At 35.0% G+C, this 18,233-nt stretch overlaps 1 protein-coding gene across 4 annotated transcripts in view; it reads left to right on the forward strand.

Moving 5' to 3' along the window:
• Positions 1–18,233, forward strand: part of SLC36A4 (solute carrier family 36 member 4) — a 46,146-nt gene that overhangs the window by 2,281 nt on the left and 25,632 nt on the right. Inside the window, exons 2-6 of one of the 4 annotated variants that reach the window (XM_032639861.1) lie at positions 8,529–8,652; positions 9,842–9,932; positions 11,382–11,470; positions 12,496–12,591; positions 14,649–14,733. In XM_032639861.1, the coding sequence (XP_032495752.1) occupies positions 8,529–8,652; positions 9,842–9,932; positions 11,382–11,470; positions 12,496–12,591; positions 14,649–14,733 (485 nt within the window). Of the gene's footprint in view, positions 1–8,528; positions 8,653–9,838; positions 9,933–11,381; positions 11,471–12,495; positions 12,592–14,648; positions 14,734–18,233 lie in introns of those variants that run through there. The other 3 variants (XM_032639863.1, XM_032639862.1, XM_032639864.1) reach the window with 3 other exon arrangements.

Genomic DNA, 18,233 nt, shown 5'->3' on the forward strand with positions numbered 1-18,233 from the left:
ATGGTTCAGGCAGTAATGGGAGCGACGGGGAGCGGCACATGAAGCTTTGCTTGCTCACCTGCCGCTTAACTCCTGCTGTGCGGCCTGGTTCCTAACAGGCCGTGGACCGGTACCGGTCCACAGCCTGGGGGTTGGAGGCCTCTGATGTAGGGTCTTGCAGTTCCATGTGAAGCCTTTGGCTTTTGCTCTGAGAGAATGGGGAGCCAGTGCAGGGTTTCAGCAGAGGAGAGACATGATCTGACTTAAATTCTAAAAAGGATCACACTGTGTGAACAGTGTACTGTACGGGGCTAAAGTAGAAGCAGGGTATTTCAGCAATTCAGGAGACAGGTGTACATGTCCTTCACAGCGGTAGTGGTAGCAGCAGTGGGAGTGGAGAGAAATGGTTAGACTCTGGATATATATTTAAAGTAGAATGAGAATGATTTCCTAACAGATTAGATGAGGGGTGAGAGTGAGACAGAGACAAGGATAACTCCAGGGGCCTGAGTGTCTAGAAGAATGAAATTGCCATCAAATGAGATGTTGTGGTTGTTGTATAATACATCTACAAATTCTCTGATGTTTCTCTCCTCAAGAGGAGGAACTTAATTTCCTTCCTTTTGAGTGTGGGCTGTATTTAGTAACTTGCTTCTATTGAATAGATTATGGTGGAAGTGATGATGTTTGACATCAAAGCTAGGTCCTAAAAGGCATTGTGCCAGGCTCTCGTTTTTGGATTAGTTACTTGGAGAGAGGCAGCTGCCATGTTGCAAGGATACTCAAGCAATTGTAAGGAAGGGCCCACATTGCATAGAACTGAGGTGTCCTGATGGCAGCGATAAGTTGTTATACAGTAATCCATAGCCAGTTGAGATGGGTTAAGCCAGGAAGAGCAGGTTTGGTGGTGAAGATGAGGAGTTCAGTTTGGGGCATGCTGAGTTTGAAATGTCTATTAGATATGAAAGTGTAGATGTCAAGTAGGCAGGTGGATTTATGTCTAGAGTTAGGGCGATGTCTTGGCTGGAGATATGAATTCGGAAGTCATCATCATGAAGATAATATTTAAAGCCATGGGATTGAATGAAAATATACTGGAGTGAGTGTATGTGTTTGTGTATATTCTAAAATGTTGCCAGCGGTAGTTTCTAGGTGATGAGGTCATTTTATTTTCAAAAATGTTGCTTATCTTTTCTGATTTTCTACAATGACCAAATATTATTTAATTTAAAAAAGAATTTAAAAAATTGGGTGTCTGTGTGAAAAGCACTGGTAGAGTTGTTAAAATACAGGTTTCCTTAAGGTCTGCACTTTATTTCAAAGAGGATGGGGACCTCTGGAAGGTGAGCGAGTGAAGCTTCATCTGCCGCTCCCCATCGCTTGAATTACCGCCTGAACCATTGCACCCTCCCCCTCCCAGTCCGTGGAAAAATTGTCTTCCATGAAACCGGTCCCTGGTGCCAGAAAGGTTGGGAACCACTGCTGTAGTGAATTTAGCAGTTTCCTGATTGTTGCACATTTAGGTTGTTTCCAAATTTTCAGTATAGTGGGGTTTTTTTGTTGTTTTTTTTTGCAGTATGCGGGCCTCTCACTGTTGTGGCCTCTCCCATTGCGGAGCACAGGCTCCGGACGGCAGGCCCAGCGGCCATGGCTCACGGGCCCAGCCGCTCCGCGGCATGTGGGATCTTCCCGGACTGGGGCACGAACCCATGTCTCCTGCATCGGCAGGCGGACTCTCAACCACTGCGCCACCAGGGAAGCCCCAGTATAGTGTTTTGATTAAGATCTTTGTGCAGAAATCCTTTTCTCCATATACTGGATTTGCAGAAGTGGAATAACTCGGTGAAAAGGGTAAACATTTTAAAGGTTTCAATACATATTGCTAAATGAATGTAATTTTTCTCTATTCTGACAACAGGTGGAAATTTAGGTTGATTTTAGGTTAGAAAATTCAGGTTGAAACAATTGCCTGGGCAATATAAGAGAGCATAAAAAGCACTGCCTAATAATGTTCCAATTGTATGCACCATTAATGTATACATGTGGTGTATAATGTATGGTTTATAATATTGAATGAAGCTAGTATTTCTTATTCATTTATATTTTTCTATTTGTAAATAGAAATAATTTTGTCTAGGTAGTTTGATATCCATTGAGTAATAATTTATTTATAAGGCATTGTTAATTCTTTTTTTTTAACTGAAATATAGTTGCTGTACAGTATTATATAAGTTACAGGTGTACAATATAGTGATTCACAATTTTTAAAGATTAGATTCCACTTATAGTTACTATAATATATTGGCTATATTCCCCACATTGTACAATATATCCTTGTACCTTATTTTATACCTAATAGTTCGTACCTCTTAACTCCCTACTTCTTTATTGCGCCTCCTCCCTTCCATCTCCCCACTGGTAGCCACTAGTTTGCCCTCCATATCCGTGGGTCTGCTTCTTTTTTGTTATATTCACCAGTTTGTTGTATTTTTTAGATTCCACATATAAGTGATATCATACAGTATTTGCATTTCTGTGTCTGACTTATTTCATTTGGCATAATGACTTCCAAGTCCATCCATGTTGTTGCAAGTAGCAAAATTTCATTCTTGTTTATGGCTGAGCAGTATTCCATTGTGCAATCTACAAATTCAGTGCAGTCGCTTTCAAAATACCAATGACGTTTTTCACAGAGCTAGAACAATTACATTTAAAATTTGTATGGAAACACAAAGACCCCAAATAGCCAAAACAGTCTGGATAAAAAAGAACAGAGCTGGAGGAATCACAGTTCCCAACTTCAGATTATACCACAAAGCTACAGTAATTAAAACGGTATGGTACTGGCACTAAAACAGACACAGATCAATGGAACAGAAAGAGAGCCCAGAAATAAATCCACACACTTATGGACAATTAATCTGTGACAAAGGAGGCAAGAATATACAATGGAGAAATGATAGTCTCTTCAATAAGTGGTGCTGGGAAAACTGGATAGCTGCATGTAAAAGAATGAAATCAGAACATCCTCTAACACCGTATAAAGCATTGTTAATTCTTAGCTATAGTAATCACAAGCATTTTTCAGAGCTGTCCAATTCAATAATTGGCCAAAGGCAAGACATTGGCAAGTAATAGACTTTATGTGTAATGTAAGTTAGATTTTGTAATTTTTAATTACTTTGCACGAGTATTCCTGTTGTATTTCATATGTTCTTACCTCTATTAAAGCTTATCCAATGTTAGGTTTTTAAGTATTTGTCTCCTTCGCTAGTCTCAATTTCCTTCTATCTGGCATAACATATTTTGTCTGTATGCATACTCGGTATTATAGCACAGTTTGTAGCGCATAAGTGCTCAGAATTATTAATTATTAGTAGTAAATGAATTAATTTCATGTCAGGTTTATATTTTAGAATCCTGTAAAGCAAAATTTTTTTCTAATATTTCATTATGTAGGAAGGGGAAGAAAGCTAATATTTATTGATTACTTATTATGTGCCAAGGACGAGGCTCTATGCTTCATATATATTATCCCATTTCACTATCACAAAACCCCTGTGAGGTAGAAATTACTACTCTCATTTTCTACATGAAAAGATAGGCCCAGAGGAATCCTGGTTAAAATATAAATCAGATCATGTCACGCCTCTGCACAAAACTTTACTTTTGTCCAGCATGGTAGCCTTTAGCCATATGTGTATCTGATCTGAAATACGGTTTGTCTGAATTAAAATACACTGTAAAATACACTCTGGATTTCTAAGACTTAGTATGAAAAATAGAATGTAAAATATCTTGTTAATAATTTTTATGTTGATTACATTATCATTGAAATGATAATAGTTTGGATATATTGGGTTAAATAAAATGTTATTAATGTTACTTTTTTGCCTTTTGCTTTTTGATAATGGCCACCCTACCATGTATGAAGTGACATTTCATTGTGATTTTGATTTGCATTTCATGATGATTAGTGATATTGAGCATCTTTTCTGTTGGCCATTTGTATGTCTTCTTTGGAGAAATGTCTGTTCAAATCTTTAGCCAATTTATTAATCAGGTTATTAGGTTCTCTTTTTATTTGTTTTTGTTTTTCTTGCCCTTTAGTTGAGGGAGTTCCTTATGTACTTTGGAAATTAACCCCTTATCAGATATATGGTTTGCAAATACATTCTCCCATTCCTTAGATTGACTTTTCACTCTGTTGATTGTTTCCTTTGCTGTGCAGAAGCTTTTTAGTTTGATGTAGTCCCACTTACCTATTTTTGCTTTAGTTAACTGTACTTTTGGTGACATATTCGTGAAATCATTGCCAAAACCAATATCTAAACCTTTCCTCCTGCGTTTTCTTGTAGAAGTTTTACAGTTTCAAGTTTACATGTAAGTTTTTAATCCATTTTGAGTTGATTTTTGTGTATGGTATAAGATAAAAATCCAATTTCATTCTTTTGTATGTGGATACCCAGTATTCTGAGCACCATTTGTTGAAAACACTGTCTTTTCCACATTGTGTATTCTTGGCACCCTTGTTGAAGATCAGTTGCATAGACTGATTTCTGGGCTCTCTATTCTGTTCTGTTGGTCTGTATGTCTGTCATTATGCCAATATCATAATGCTTTAATTACAGAAGACCTTAAATATCCCAAACAATTTTGAAAAAGAACAAAGCTGATCACACTTCCTGATTTCAAAATATATTACAAAGCTAAAGAATCTTTCAGTATCTTAAAGCATAACTTTACTCTTGTGAAAAACTGTTGTGCTGAGTTCCAAATAACACTGGGATAATGGCAGCTGCCTAAATCCTAATCTCTCCACATATCCTCCCCCAAAGCCTGTTAATTCAACAAGGAGCACAAGTAAACACATTCATGAAATTATTCTTACAGCATTAATAGGAGACCAAGGATACCACAAACTTCAAATAATCTGTAAATAGAAAAATAAACAAAATTTCAAACAGAGCTCCTGTCACTGCTGCAAATATGGAGAATGGAGGAGGAGTCTTTAGAATCTCTGTGGAAAAGAGGAGAGGGGAGCAGGAGGCTTGGAAGAAGCACAGTGAAAATCTCCCTTAGAAAGAGAAAATCTAAACTAAAGTGTTAAAAGTCTAAACAGAGGTCAGGTCTGGGAGTTGGTAATTCACAGGGAAGGAATACAGGGTATTCCTGTATTCCAGGAATACAGGGAAGGAATTTGAACATTAGCAGGAATAGAGGAGGCAGCCTTAGCAAAACATTGCCTCTGGAGGAGAAGGAGATAAAAAAGCAGTGGAAATGCCCCTCAGATCCCTGGAAGTAAAGAGGAGAAATTGAAGATTCTGCAGAAATGGAAAAGAACCAGAAGACATGCCAGTTACTCCCTATGACCCCTGATAACACAACATCATCCATTAAATAAACTGAACTTCACTGTGCTAACAGAAGGAAATACTGTCAAACTAGGATCCCTGTCCATGAAATGCCTAGCAATAGGAGATATCATAAATAAAGAATAAATTACAAGGTGTCTAAGGGAAATATTGAAATGAAAATTTAAGTCATTGAATTTCAAAAAAGAGTTTAAATGAGGTAAAGAAAGACAGTAAAAGGGTTCTAGAGAAAGTAGTTGAAATGGAAGACAGACAACAAAGATCCAGCATGTAATTGGAATCTCTAAAAAAGAAAAACAAAATATTTAAACCAAACAAATGCTTAAAGATATAATCCAAGAAAATTTTCCAGAAATAAAGAAAACCTAAATCTGTATATCAAACAGACCTACTTTGTACCCTTTTGACTCAGACTGCTCAACCCTAAGACATAAAATAAAACCATTAGACTTTTAAAACAAGGGAAGATTCCTCAGGACCTCAAGCGAAAAGAACAAATTATGTAATGGCTGAGAAAATTAGTTTGACATAAGACTTCTCAAGAATAGCATACAAGGTAAAGTAAGAGTAGAGCAGCATTTTCCAAGAAACTCAAGGGTAGAAAGTATGAGCCAAGGATGTTCTGTCTAGCTGTCCTTCATATCAAGGCTATAGAATATAGTTTAAAACATACAAAACTTCAGGGAATACTGAGCCCATGAGTCCTTCCTGAGCAATCTACTAGAGCACTGGTTCTCAGAGTGTAGTCCCCAGACCAGCAACATCAGAGTCCCCTGGGACCTTGTTAAAAATGTATATTCTCAGGTCCACCTCAGACCTGCTAAAATCAGAAGCTTTGGCATGGAGTATATCAGTTTGTGTTTAAGCAAGCCCTGCAGGTGGTTCTGATGCACATTCTATAGGAGAATGAACTTCTTCCAGCAAAGGGATGATTGAGGAAACTTTGGCAGAGGACTGATCACAAGCATTTAACACATTGATTGTAGATTTAAGTCTAAGACATGAGTGGCGACATGATTGAACAACAGTATGTAAAGCATTTTGTAAATTGCCAAAGTAGATAGAAAGAATACAACTGAAAGATGAGAGAATAAGAGACACAGAAAGGCAAAAGTAGAATTAGACCATTAATTGTTGTATAGGTGGAAGTCAGAGGACACCATTTAAAACTGATAAACAAGATAGTAAAAGAATAAGAATGGGCTTCCCTGGTGGCGCAGTGGTTGAGAGTCCGCCTGCCGATGCAGGGGACACAGGTTCGTGCCCTGGTCTGGGAAGATCCCACATGCCACGGAGCGGCTGGGCCCGTGAGCCATAGCCACTGAGCCTGCGCGTCTGGAGCCTGTGCTCTGCAACGGGAGAGGCCACAACAGTGAGAGGCCTGCGTACCACAAAAAAAAAAAAAAAAAAGAAAAAAGAGGATTAAGGGCACCATAAAAGCTAAAATGGCAAAGGTAACTAGTAGAATAGCTCAACTAAATGCAATACATGATCCAAAAAAGAATTACTAAGAGAACCTTATTAGTACAGTTGATGAAACTGGAAAATAGAATGTAGATTAAGTAAAAGTATTGATCAATATTAAACTACTTGAACTTAATAACTGTACTGTGAATATTCAGGAAAATATTCTTGTTCATAGGGAATACATGCTAGTGATAGGGTAAAATGGCATGATATATGTAACCTACTCAAATAGTTAATAACAAGTGATAAACATTTGAGAGAGAAAAAGAAAACATGACAAAATGTTAAAATTTGTTGAGCCTGTAAAGGGTACATGGGAGGGTTTTCTATACTATTCATGCAAATTTAATGTAAGTTTGAAATTATTACAAAATAAGTTTTAAAAAGTTATGTCAATCAGTCATTTCCAACTAAATCATTTAGGTTACCCCAATTCCCTGTTACGTAGGTTTATTGTATGTATTTGAATGGAACAAACTTTCACTTCTTTAAAATATCCTATACTTCAGACCTTACTAATGCATATCAGTCATCTCAATAAATTTGAATTTAGTGAATTTTACGAGAACAAGACAGACAGTAATGACTAGTGTTATCTTTCTCCTCAGAAGGAGCAAAATCATGCTAAAAATTGCTAGATATAAGAATAGATTGTGGTACTAAAAATTTAAAGATTGGAATGGCTTTATAATTTTCTTAAAGCATTTAAAATTATGCTTGCCAGCAATTCCACTCCTGGGTATATGTACAAAAAAACCCAAAACACTAATTTGAAAAACTACATGCACCCCGATGTGCACAACAGCATTATTTACAATAGCCAAGATATGGAAGCAACCTAAGTGTTTATGAACAGATGGGTGGATAAAGAAGATGTGGAATGTATGCACAATGGAATACTACTCAGCCATAAAAAAAGAATGAAATTTTGCCATATGCAACAACATGTATGGACTTGGAAGGTATTATGTCAGACAGACAGATACTGTATGATATCACTTATGTGGAATCTAAAAAATACAACAAACTAGTGAGTATAACAAAAAAGCAGACTCACGGATATGGAGAACAAACTAGTGGATGCCAGTGGGGAGAGGGAAGGGGGAGGGGCAATATAGGGGTAGGGGATTATGAGGTACAAATTATTAGATATAAAATAAGCTACAAGGATATATTGTACAACATGGGGAATATAGCCAATATTTTATAACTATAAATGGAGTATAACCTTTAAAAATTGTGAACCACTATACATACACCTGTAACATATAATATTATACAACTCTACTTAAGTTAAAAAGTTTTTTTAATTTTTAAGAATAAAAATAAATAAAAATATGATTACCATTTATGTACTCAGTATGATTTGAAACTAACAAGAGATGGAAGTTCATTTTATTATTTCTTCACATTTTTCACCCATAATTCTATCATCATTTACTATAAACCTCAGGTAGACAAAACAGAAAACATTTTGCATTAAATACTTATGCTTTTCACTTTGCACTGCTTAGTCCAAACCAAATATCCAGCAAATGAGTCTAGTTGTTTCTTTCTAAATACGGTAGAACTCAAAAGTATTAATGTGAATTAGGGTGGAAATAGTAAAGATGCGTACAAATGGCATGTCCTACTATTAAAACTGTTACTTATACCAGCTTTAAGCCAAGTTTTAAAATGGTAGTGAAGCACTTTTTCTTTTTAAAGATATGGATATAATGAGACCCTTAATAAATGAGCAAAACTTTGATGGGACATCAGATGAAGAACATGAGCAAGAGCTCCTGCCTGTTCAGAAGCGTTACCAGCTTGATGGTCAAGAGGGTATTTCGTAAGTGTTAAGGTTAAATGTCATTTTCTCTTTTCACTCAGTGTATATTTTCGTAATCATCTTCTATGGGCCAGGCACTTAAGTAGATACTACAGAAGACACAAAGATGAATAAGATACGGTTCTCACCCTCAAGGCGTTTATAGTCTATTTGGGAAAGAAGAAATACATCTAAATTACAGAGCCGTGTGTAGGAATTACTAAAATGATGATATGTATCAAATGCTATGGATCTTGAAAGAAGGGAGATCAGATTGAGAGGAAGAGAAATTTTAAGAGAAGGGGCTTCTGAAATGGTTAGGAGTTAGACCATGGGAAGTAGGTAGTAAACGCTCCTTTATGTTGAGTCAATGGTATGAAACAAAGTCATGGTCCCAGGGAAGCAGTAGAACATTTATTAAACTTTTTTTGTTATTTTGTCATCATTAATAGATTTAAATAAGGTGTTATTCTAATAGTGATTTAACAGTTAAGCAAAGTAACATTTTAATTGATCAAAAAAGAATAAAGTAAAAAAAAATTTTTGTTTCATAAGTTAAAAATTTGTGCTATCCTTCCTAGTTTAATTTGTTTTTTCTTGGTCAAGAGACCTCCTTCAAATGCCTCTTGGAAACTTTTCTTAGGTGAAATCCCTTGGGAGTTCATGTTGTCTGAAAGTTAATTAGCTCTTACCTGATGACACACATCTTACCTGATGATACATCATCTTACCTGATGATACACATAATTTTAGAAATTGTGTGGTTTTTTCTTTTAATTAACTTCCTCTGAGGTTGATAATCATAGATCAGCTATGTTTAATAACATGATTACATAGATAGTGCAACAAATTGCTGTTTTACCAGCTTAGCTGTATATAGTCTTCAACATTGTTCTGAATATCATAGCAGCAAAGAATCTTATGAGAAAATTACCTTTTCTTTATTACTTTAATAAATACAAAAATACTTTCACTTAAATAACTCATTTAATCTCCATAGTAACCCTCTGTATTCCACTTTTAAGTAGCAAAGATAGGACTTGAACCAAATATAACTTTTGGCTCATTCAACTTCTGGTTGAATGGAAATGTTAATTTGATTCCTTGCCTAGATTAATTTTTAGTTCCCTTCTAATGCTAAAACCATGGTCATGTGATTTTAATAGCTTTTGTTCTAAAATGTTTAAATCTTACAACTTTTACTTTTCAGATTTGTACAAACTCTTATGCATCTTCTTAAGGGAAATATTGGAACTGGTCTTTTAGGACTTCCACTGGCAATAAAAAATGCAGGCATAGTGGTAAGACTCATCTTTGTAATCTCTAGTTAAAATACAGTTATCAGTCTTAATTTACAGCAAAAATTACAAGTTAACATCTGACCTAGTCAAATATAACCTGGTCAGGTGACAACTAGATAATCATTTAGCTGTTGCTGATAAAATTATGTGAACTGTGATAATAATATCTAAAAATGAGAGTTAATTTACTCTTTTCATTTCTACTTAATTACTTATTTATAATATTTGACAGAAAGATCCTAAATCACTATTTGATTTTTCCAGGTATGGTTATATCTTATTATTCTTTTGGATTTTCAGGAATTTAAGTAATATGTTCATATCAACAAACATTTATAGAGTATTTGTATTGGTGAAATTTTATAGTTTTTTAGATTCCAAATATGTAGTTTTCAGACTTAAAGAATAATAGTTAAGAAAAGGAATAACAATATCTTTTTTTGTTGTTTGTTTTTGTTTTTTTTGCGGTACGTGGGCCTCTCACTGCTGTGGCCTCTCCCGTTGTGGAGCACAGGCTCCGGACGTGCAGGCTCAGCGGCCATGGCTTATGGGCCCAGCCGCTCTGCAGCACGTGAGATCTTCTCGGACCGGGGCACGAACTCAAGTCCCCTGCATTGGCAGGTGGACTCTCAACCACTGCGCCACCAGGGAAGCCCCTAGGAATAACAATATCTTTTGAAAACAAATATTCAAAGTTTTGTTAGGACCAATTATTGTAATTATAGAGAATCCTGATAGGGGAGAATTCACTTATGAGGTAGTGAAATTATATTTAACTTTTTTTAACTGACCAGTTTTCTTAACAACAGTTGTAACTATCATCTTTCTCTGCATTGGACTTTGTCCACCCTAATTTAGAGAAACTTTAAAATTTCTGATTATAAAAATAAACTTTGGCAACATTTTGTCTGTCTCTCAATAATCAGGCATCATTTTAATTTTAGTAAATAAATACTTGAAAATTTTTATGTACCACTTTTTCAAATAATTATTTTCTAGGCACAGTTTCTCACACATAATTCTCAACAAGCAATCTATGGAAGAAGTAGATTGCCCTCAATGCCAGATGATGCAGTGCTTTGTAGTCATTTAGATAATGATTCATAGTTGCGTATACTTATAATGGTGAGACACTGAGAGTCACAGATTTGCCATCCGATGTTAAGTATGATGTTGTATTCTGTTCTACTTTGTGGCATACCTATACTCTACGTTCATAGCTTTGGACAGCCAAGTCGATAAGATGGAATCGTATGTGGTTGTCTTAAATATTACTAAATTCTTTCTGTATCAGGTTCACTAATTTCCCTTATGCAAATGACTCTCTAATCATTTTGTCTAACATATTTACTCACTGCAAATTAGTAGTCTGTTGTCTCATTGTTTGTAAGGTAACTTGATTTTTATTAAACTGAAATATTTAAATATTATAAAATGTTTCCCTCACAGCTTGGACCAATCAGCCTTGTGTTTATAGGAATTATTTCTGTTCACTGTATGCACATTTTGGTACGTTGCAGTCACTTTCTATGTCAGAGGTAAATGTGGATTTGTCAAGTCTATTTAATTTATTTTAAATCTATATATTTATTTAAAGTATCAGATAGTCTTATATTTCTACTGTGCTTTGCAACTAGAAGTTGTATTTCCTATAATCTGTTACATAGACAAGTCTAGGATAATGAATATGGAAGAACGTAGGATGTCATATAATTGCAATCTAGTCAGAATATATATACTTCTTTTAAAAGAAGTGAAATAGAATGGTTTCTTTTATTTAGTGTAAGTGAAAAAAATCAGGGAAGTTATATGAGGAAAGTGGAGGCAGCAGGGCTACTTTTAGTTAAAGAATAATGGTCTTTAATTTGTTAGTAATTTCATTTTGGGTGTAATGCCTTTGCTGCTCTTTGCTGATATGTGGGTTGGTAGATAGTCAATGAAACAATATTTTGTTTTCTTTATTTTTGCATCATAAAATGATTCTATTGGATAGTGAACCAACTTTTTAAAAAAACGAATATTGTCTATTCTGATAAACTAACATTCTAATCTTAACTCTTTTTTGTTGTTGCTAAATGTTCTTAAAACTTCGGGCACGTCATTTATGATCTTTAAATAACAATATATACTTAAAAAAAATAGGAGAGACAACATGGCTATTTTGATGATTAAATAGGGTAGTTTGTGTAACAATATATTATAAAGCCCTGTACAGATGTATTAAATAATGCTGTTCTAAGAATGGAATAATTTAAGCATGAACAGTGTAGTTGATATTTTTAGATAATTGAAACATTTAAATCAGTGAAACACAAATACTACGTTATATGAATTCAACAAAAACATACACTTTAACAGTGGATAAAAACTAATATACCAGTAAGAAGGGTATATAAAAATTTTTAATTTCATGAGATAACTTTAGAAGTATGCAGATCTCAAAATTTCGAAAACTCCTCTGTCAGTGTATAGCCGATTTATCTGATGTTCTTTTCAAGAAATGGATTTATGGACCAGTTAAAAAATTTTCTTTTTCATATGCATGTATGTCATTAAATTTCAGGTTTAAAAGGTCAACATTAGGGTATAGTGACACTGTGAGTTTTGCTATGGAAGTGAGTCCTTGGAGTTGTCTGCAGAAGCAAACAGCATGGGGACGGTAAGTACTTGCTATGTTATTAGTAATTATTTTAAGTATTAATAATATTTAAACTTACACTAATTTTAAGTATTCTAACCTGGCAAGATACATTAACAAAAGTGTGATAAAGTTGGGAGGAAACAATATTTAGAGTTAGACAGACTTGGATTCAAATCTCAACTCTACCATCTTACAAATTTATGACCTGGGTCAAAGTATTTTTATTTTGTTTTAGTTTTTCACTATCAAATGAGTAATCCTGTGAAGTATTATTATGGTAGTCTAAATAAAATGATATTTTTAAAGCACCTAGCTAACCTCTGGTATAATCCTGATCAATAATTAAGTAAAGGAAAAAGAGCAAGAGAAATGTTGCTGTCTCTATTTCAAATAAAATTGTGGTGTTTAGCTACATGTTCTTAAGACATCCGAAGTATGTATTTTAGCATAATCTTGTTTTTATTTTTGTATTGTTTAAATGTAACTTTATTATTGGTGGACATGGCTAATCAAAATCAGGTAAATACAGGACTGGAAAATAAGCACAGGCAATTCACAACATGCTGACTATGGTACAAATGATACATGCGGTGGAAATTAAAAGAAGGGAAAGAGCAGTGTTAGTAGAGTAGTTTATGGTTCAATATGGCCTTTCTGGGGATTTTCAGGATGTTAGATGTGTTTATGAGCTGCTCAGAGTTCACAGCCTGATATGCTGTGTAGGAGAAGGAAGAAAACAGAGCCTAATGCCCTAGGGATTTGCCCCCAGAACACTGTCTTCTTCCTCCTTTGCCCCCAGTCTATAGGCAACTTTGTCTATTTTTTTCTATCAAAAAGAATGGCTTTCAGATAGAAGTGGCTGGAATGATTGTTGGTAAGGATACTAAAATCAAAGGTGGATGAAGAGATCTTAAGGGAATACCTTGTATGTAATTCATCAGTGAGAGGAAACTTGAATTCATTTCAAGGTACCAAGATTACTAACTAAATGAGATCCCTGAAGAACCATAGAGAACTAGAGAGTTATGGCAAGAATGAAGATGGGCACGGGCGCTTCAAGTTTCAGATGGGAGGAGGAGGGTCTGTAGATTTTTTAGACTAGGTTGCTTGACAGCTTGACATTAATGGTCAAACAAGAGACTATAACGAATTAGTAAGTGCAAGCTCTTGTGTCACTAATTGTTCCCAGAACAATAGGGAAAGGTATGGGCTGTATACTAATAACATGTAGGCCGACTTTTGATTATAATAATACCCAAATAAAGCTCATTTGACCGGTGATTCCCCTTTCCTACTCCCATATGCTATTTTATGTAGCTGGAATTTTTTAGAGTACCTAAAAAAATATGGACAGAGCTAAGCTCCTGGAGAGGTCTCTGGTGGAATGACTTAGGGCCATGCCCCCAGTCCTCTCCTATTCCTGTGCTTATTAGTGATTTGGACAGTAGGGAATATGTTCATCCTGTTTGCTGGGAAATACACTGGGTTGATCTGAAAAAGATTTTGAGAAGTAGGAGAGATGGGCTTAAAGTAACTGATGAAATGTTCTCATGAAATCATTTTATAGACAGATACTCTTTTTTTTTTTTTTTTCTTTTTTGCGGTACGTGGGCCTCTCCCTGTTGTGGCCTCTCCCGTTGCGGAGCACAGGCTCCGGACGTGCAGGCTCAGCGGCCATGGCTCATGGGCCCAGCCGCTCAGCGGCATGTGGGATCTTCCCGGAGCGGGGCACGAACCCGCGTCCCCTGCATCGGCAGGCGGACTCTCAACCACTGCGCCACCAGGGAAGCCCTAGACAGATACTCTTAAACTGTTGAATTTCAGAAGGAAATGATGGGAAAATATGGGCTTTTAACTTATGTAACATATTTTTGCTTAATAATAATTCTAGTGATATACAGATCATAAATATGTGCTCTTTGTAGAAAATAAATGCTTTAAGCCTATTTCTTATTGTAATGAAGTAGAAAGAATAAATACTATTATGAAATGTTTTAAAATAGTTAAAAAGAGAAAAAATACATCGACATCTTAGCAGCTCTTATTAATACTTATTTGTGGGTATCTCTTTTCAGGAGTGTGGTTGATTTTTTTCTGGTGATAACACAGCTGGGATTCTGTAGTGTTTATATTGTCTTCTTAGCTGAAAATGTGAAACAAGTAAGTATTTTTCTCCAGTTTTTGAAATCATTTTCTTCTGATGCCGTGGTTATGGCATCATATTTCCTCTGAGTAAGCTGTGGTTGAATATGAAAATGTGTTTCTTTCATAAATCATGTATCTTTCTAGATTTTCCTTTAGTCGTTTTTTTTTGCAAATTGGATTCTGCTATAATTGAATTTTACGTTTCTTGCTATTATATCAATAATGCTTGTTCTTTCAGATCACAACAGGCATAATTTACTGATTCTTGGCTATTTGGAATTTAGATCTCAAAAGCAGATACACAGATGTTTGGTAACATATTTTTTACATTGATATTTTATAAAAAAGTATGTAAGGCATTAGCCAGCAGACTAAAAAATGAAGTTAAAAAGTGGGCATTATTAAAATCTCATAATTATTGCCATTGTCTAAAAAGATACTGTGTCCAGAAATGTACAGTGTTCTGTAGTTCTCTCCATATTATGAAGGTTTTTTTTAAGAGTGGTTTGCAGTCTTGGTAGAGACTGTCAATTAGAACAAACATGCAAAGCACTGAAATAAAAAAGCTCCCCTATCAGAATAATGCCAAAGCACATTTCTTTATGTGCTTTAACTGGTAGTTGGCCTATTATTCCTACTTCACCCTCTGCTCTTCTTTATTTTAATCAGTAACATTTATTAGTATACACAAGTGCATGGTGCAGTAGTAGGCATTATATATAGTAATATGTAGAACTTCTCGTAAGTATTTTAATGCAGAATATGTGTTCTAAAGAATCTATATGTATGTATCTAAGTATATATTTGACTCATTTTTCTAAGTTATAAACTGCTTCATTTTATATTTAGACCAAGATTTGGCAACATTTTTTATAAAGGGCCATAATAAGTATTTTCTGTTTTGCAGGCCATATGATCTCTGTCTCAACTCAGCCATAGACAGCAATACATTAGATATGGCTGTATTCCAATAAAATTTTATTTGCAAAAATAGGTGGTAGAATGGGTTTGGTCTGCAGGCCAAAGTTTAATAAAGCCACCAGGTTAGCTTTTTAATGTTGGAAAGGGTCACTGAGTCTTTCTCTTATAAATAAGAGAGTTGATGGTTTTATCAGCACGGCTCATTATAGATGATGTGCCTTTGAGTTTACAAGTATTTAGTTCCACAAGTCCCATATTTTTAGGGCTGCTAACTCAGTTAAGAGGCTGTTTATTGGCAAGATAGACATACCATCTTAGCAGTCATTTACATAGAATACAGTGGAAATGGTGCCTTTCTAGGATGGTGCAGCATGGTAGTACTATATCTTTTCTGTCATCTCCTAAGAGAGCTACCAACAAGCTTGATTTAAAGTTATAAACAATGCTAATAATGCCTTATAATCTTATATTTATAAGCTATGATATATATCCTTTAATTTTTTACAACTACTCTGTAATATAAGTTCTATGCTCATTTTATGAATGAGGAAACCTAGTCTCACAAAGCATGAGTAGTGTCCCTTAGGTCATGTGAATTGGGCAGAAACTTAGGTGCCTGACATAGCTGCCACATAGTATATTAATTGTTCATCACTGGACAGGACATTGTCTGATTTTAGTTGTGTGTATGTGTATGTGTGTGACATGGACTGTGTTAAGTACATAAAATAAATATAAGCTTAGGATTGGTGACTTTCTCCTATGAAATGATATCAGATGCTTCCAAAGTTGAATGGAAGAATTTAACTCATTTGCACATATCCTAAGAAGACCAGGTAGAAAAAGTGACTCTCTGGAAGGTAAGGAGAAGCTTGCTGTAGATAGATGAAAGATCTTTTGAGGCATGAAGAGCAACATGGAAAAAGACATTCAGTCAGACTTGAGACTTGAAAAGCTGATTTCGCAACGCTGAGCACCTCACCTCTTCAGAGCAGACAGATGGTCATTGAAACAGCATCATCAGAGATTTTCCCTCTCTGCAGAGGTGTTCTCACACTTGATAGCAATTTCCAATAAAGGACACATGGTTTGATTAAACCTTACTAATTGCTACTACTTTTACAGTTAAAATTTGTAAGATTTTTACCTCCTTAATCTACATAAAATTAAAGGTTCAGTATTTCATCGAATCAAAGAATTAAGAGTTTAGTTCGCATACAAACGTGTACATCTCCTGCTTTGTAACTGTCACATGGCTGTTCTTCATCCCATTAAGCCACTGTGGACAATCGACAGGGGGAAAAGAACTGTGGAGCTTCCAGTGATTCTAGTCCGTGGTGGTTATAGTAGCTCCTCTCTGTTCTCACTCTAAGATACTCAAGAAAATGTCAGGTAGACAAAATAGTGTATATGGGCATGAAGAGTTGGGAAGGGATTTTACATTCAGAGGAAAAAAAATGTTGTGATACCAAAGACCATGGACTTTAGAGTCAGAAGATCTGAATTCAAATCCGTGCTCTCAGTTTTAACTCACACATTGGGTAAGACCCTCTTGTCCCTCGTCAAGCCTCGGTTTCCTTATATGTAAAATGGGAACGGTAGCAGAATCTCCCCATGTTCCTCATAAATTTATTGTGAGGCTCAGCTGACAAAAGGTTTGCAAAAGCCTTTATAAAATGCATTATGCATTTTATATGCAGTATGCAAATGTAGCGTATTGTGTCTTTAATTCTACATTTTAGCTTTGCTGAAGAACATAATCTGCCTTTGGAATTTTAACCATTAAATTACTGAATTGAAAAGTTAATAAATAGTAGAATTTAGTAAATTTGAGATCTCAATGGAAACAACTGAATTTAGTAATTTTATTTTATAATATTTATTTCAGTGTTTTGCATTTTGGTAAACATGTGAGATCATAGGAAGTCCTATTAGATAGCCAGTCTCTGTCTCTAGAGGGCACCAAAGGATTCAAATGTTTACCTGAATCTTGCTCTGGGTATGTATCTACATTTTTATTTTACTTTATTTTTTAATCTTGAGAATTTTTATAATCATCTTTCTGCCAAAGAATACTAATTATTATGAGAGATTTGTGGTAGAATTGATTTCAAATTCCCAAGCACCTAATGACTCAAACAGTCCTTTCTAAAATTGGTTATGTAACTGCTTTTCTCTTACCTGGTATCCTTGTTAGAGCTTAACTTTGATCATTATCTAATCTGATTATTGGACGTACTTCTTTGTTACAGAAGTATTTGGCTGTAAATAATTTGATTACAGAGGAAATTGGGTCAACAAATAAAATACATTCTTAAAAGCCAAGTAATGTGAATTATCAAATTTGCTTCTATTTCAAATTATAGAAAATAAAATTAAAAGTTTTAATGGGCAATTACAATATAAATGAGAGCTATGCATTTCTTAAATGGTACATGGTGTAACCTGAGAGTTTGTTAGTCCTGTGTGAGTTATAAATTGCCAATATAACTTAAAACTAGTAGATATATTCCCTGCAGTTTAAGATGATATGTACATTTGTAGTGACACTAAACATTGCTTATTGTGGATAAGTGTAAAATTAAACACTTAAA

This window comes from Phocoena sinus, chromosome 8, assembly GCF_008692025.1.
Source record: "Phocoena sinus isolate mPhoSin1 chromosome 8, mPhoSin1.pri, whole genome shotgun sequence".
Taxonomy (NCBI): Eukaryota; Metazoa; Chordata; class Mammalia; order Artiodactyla; family Phocoenidae; genus Phocoena; species Phocoena sinus.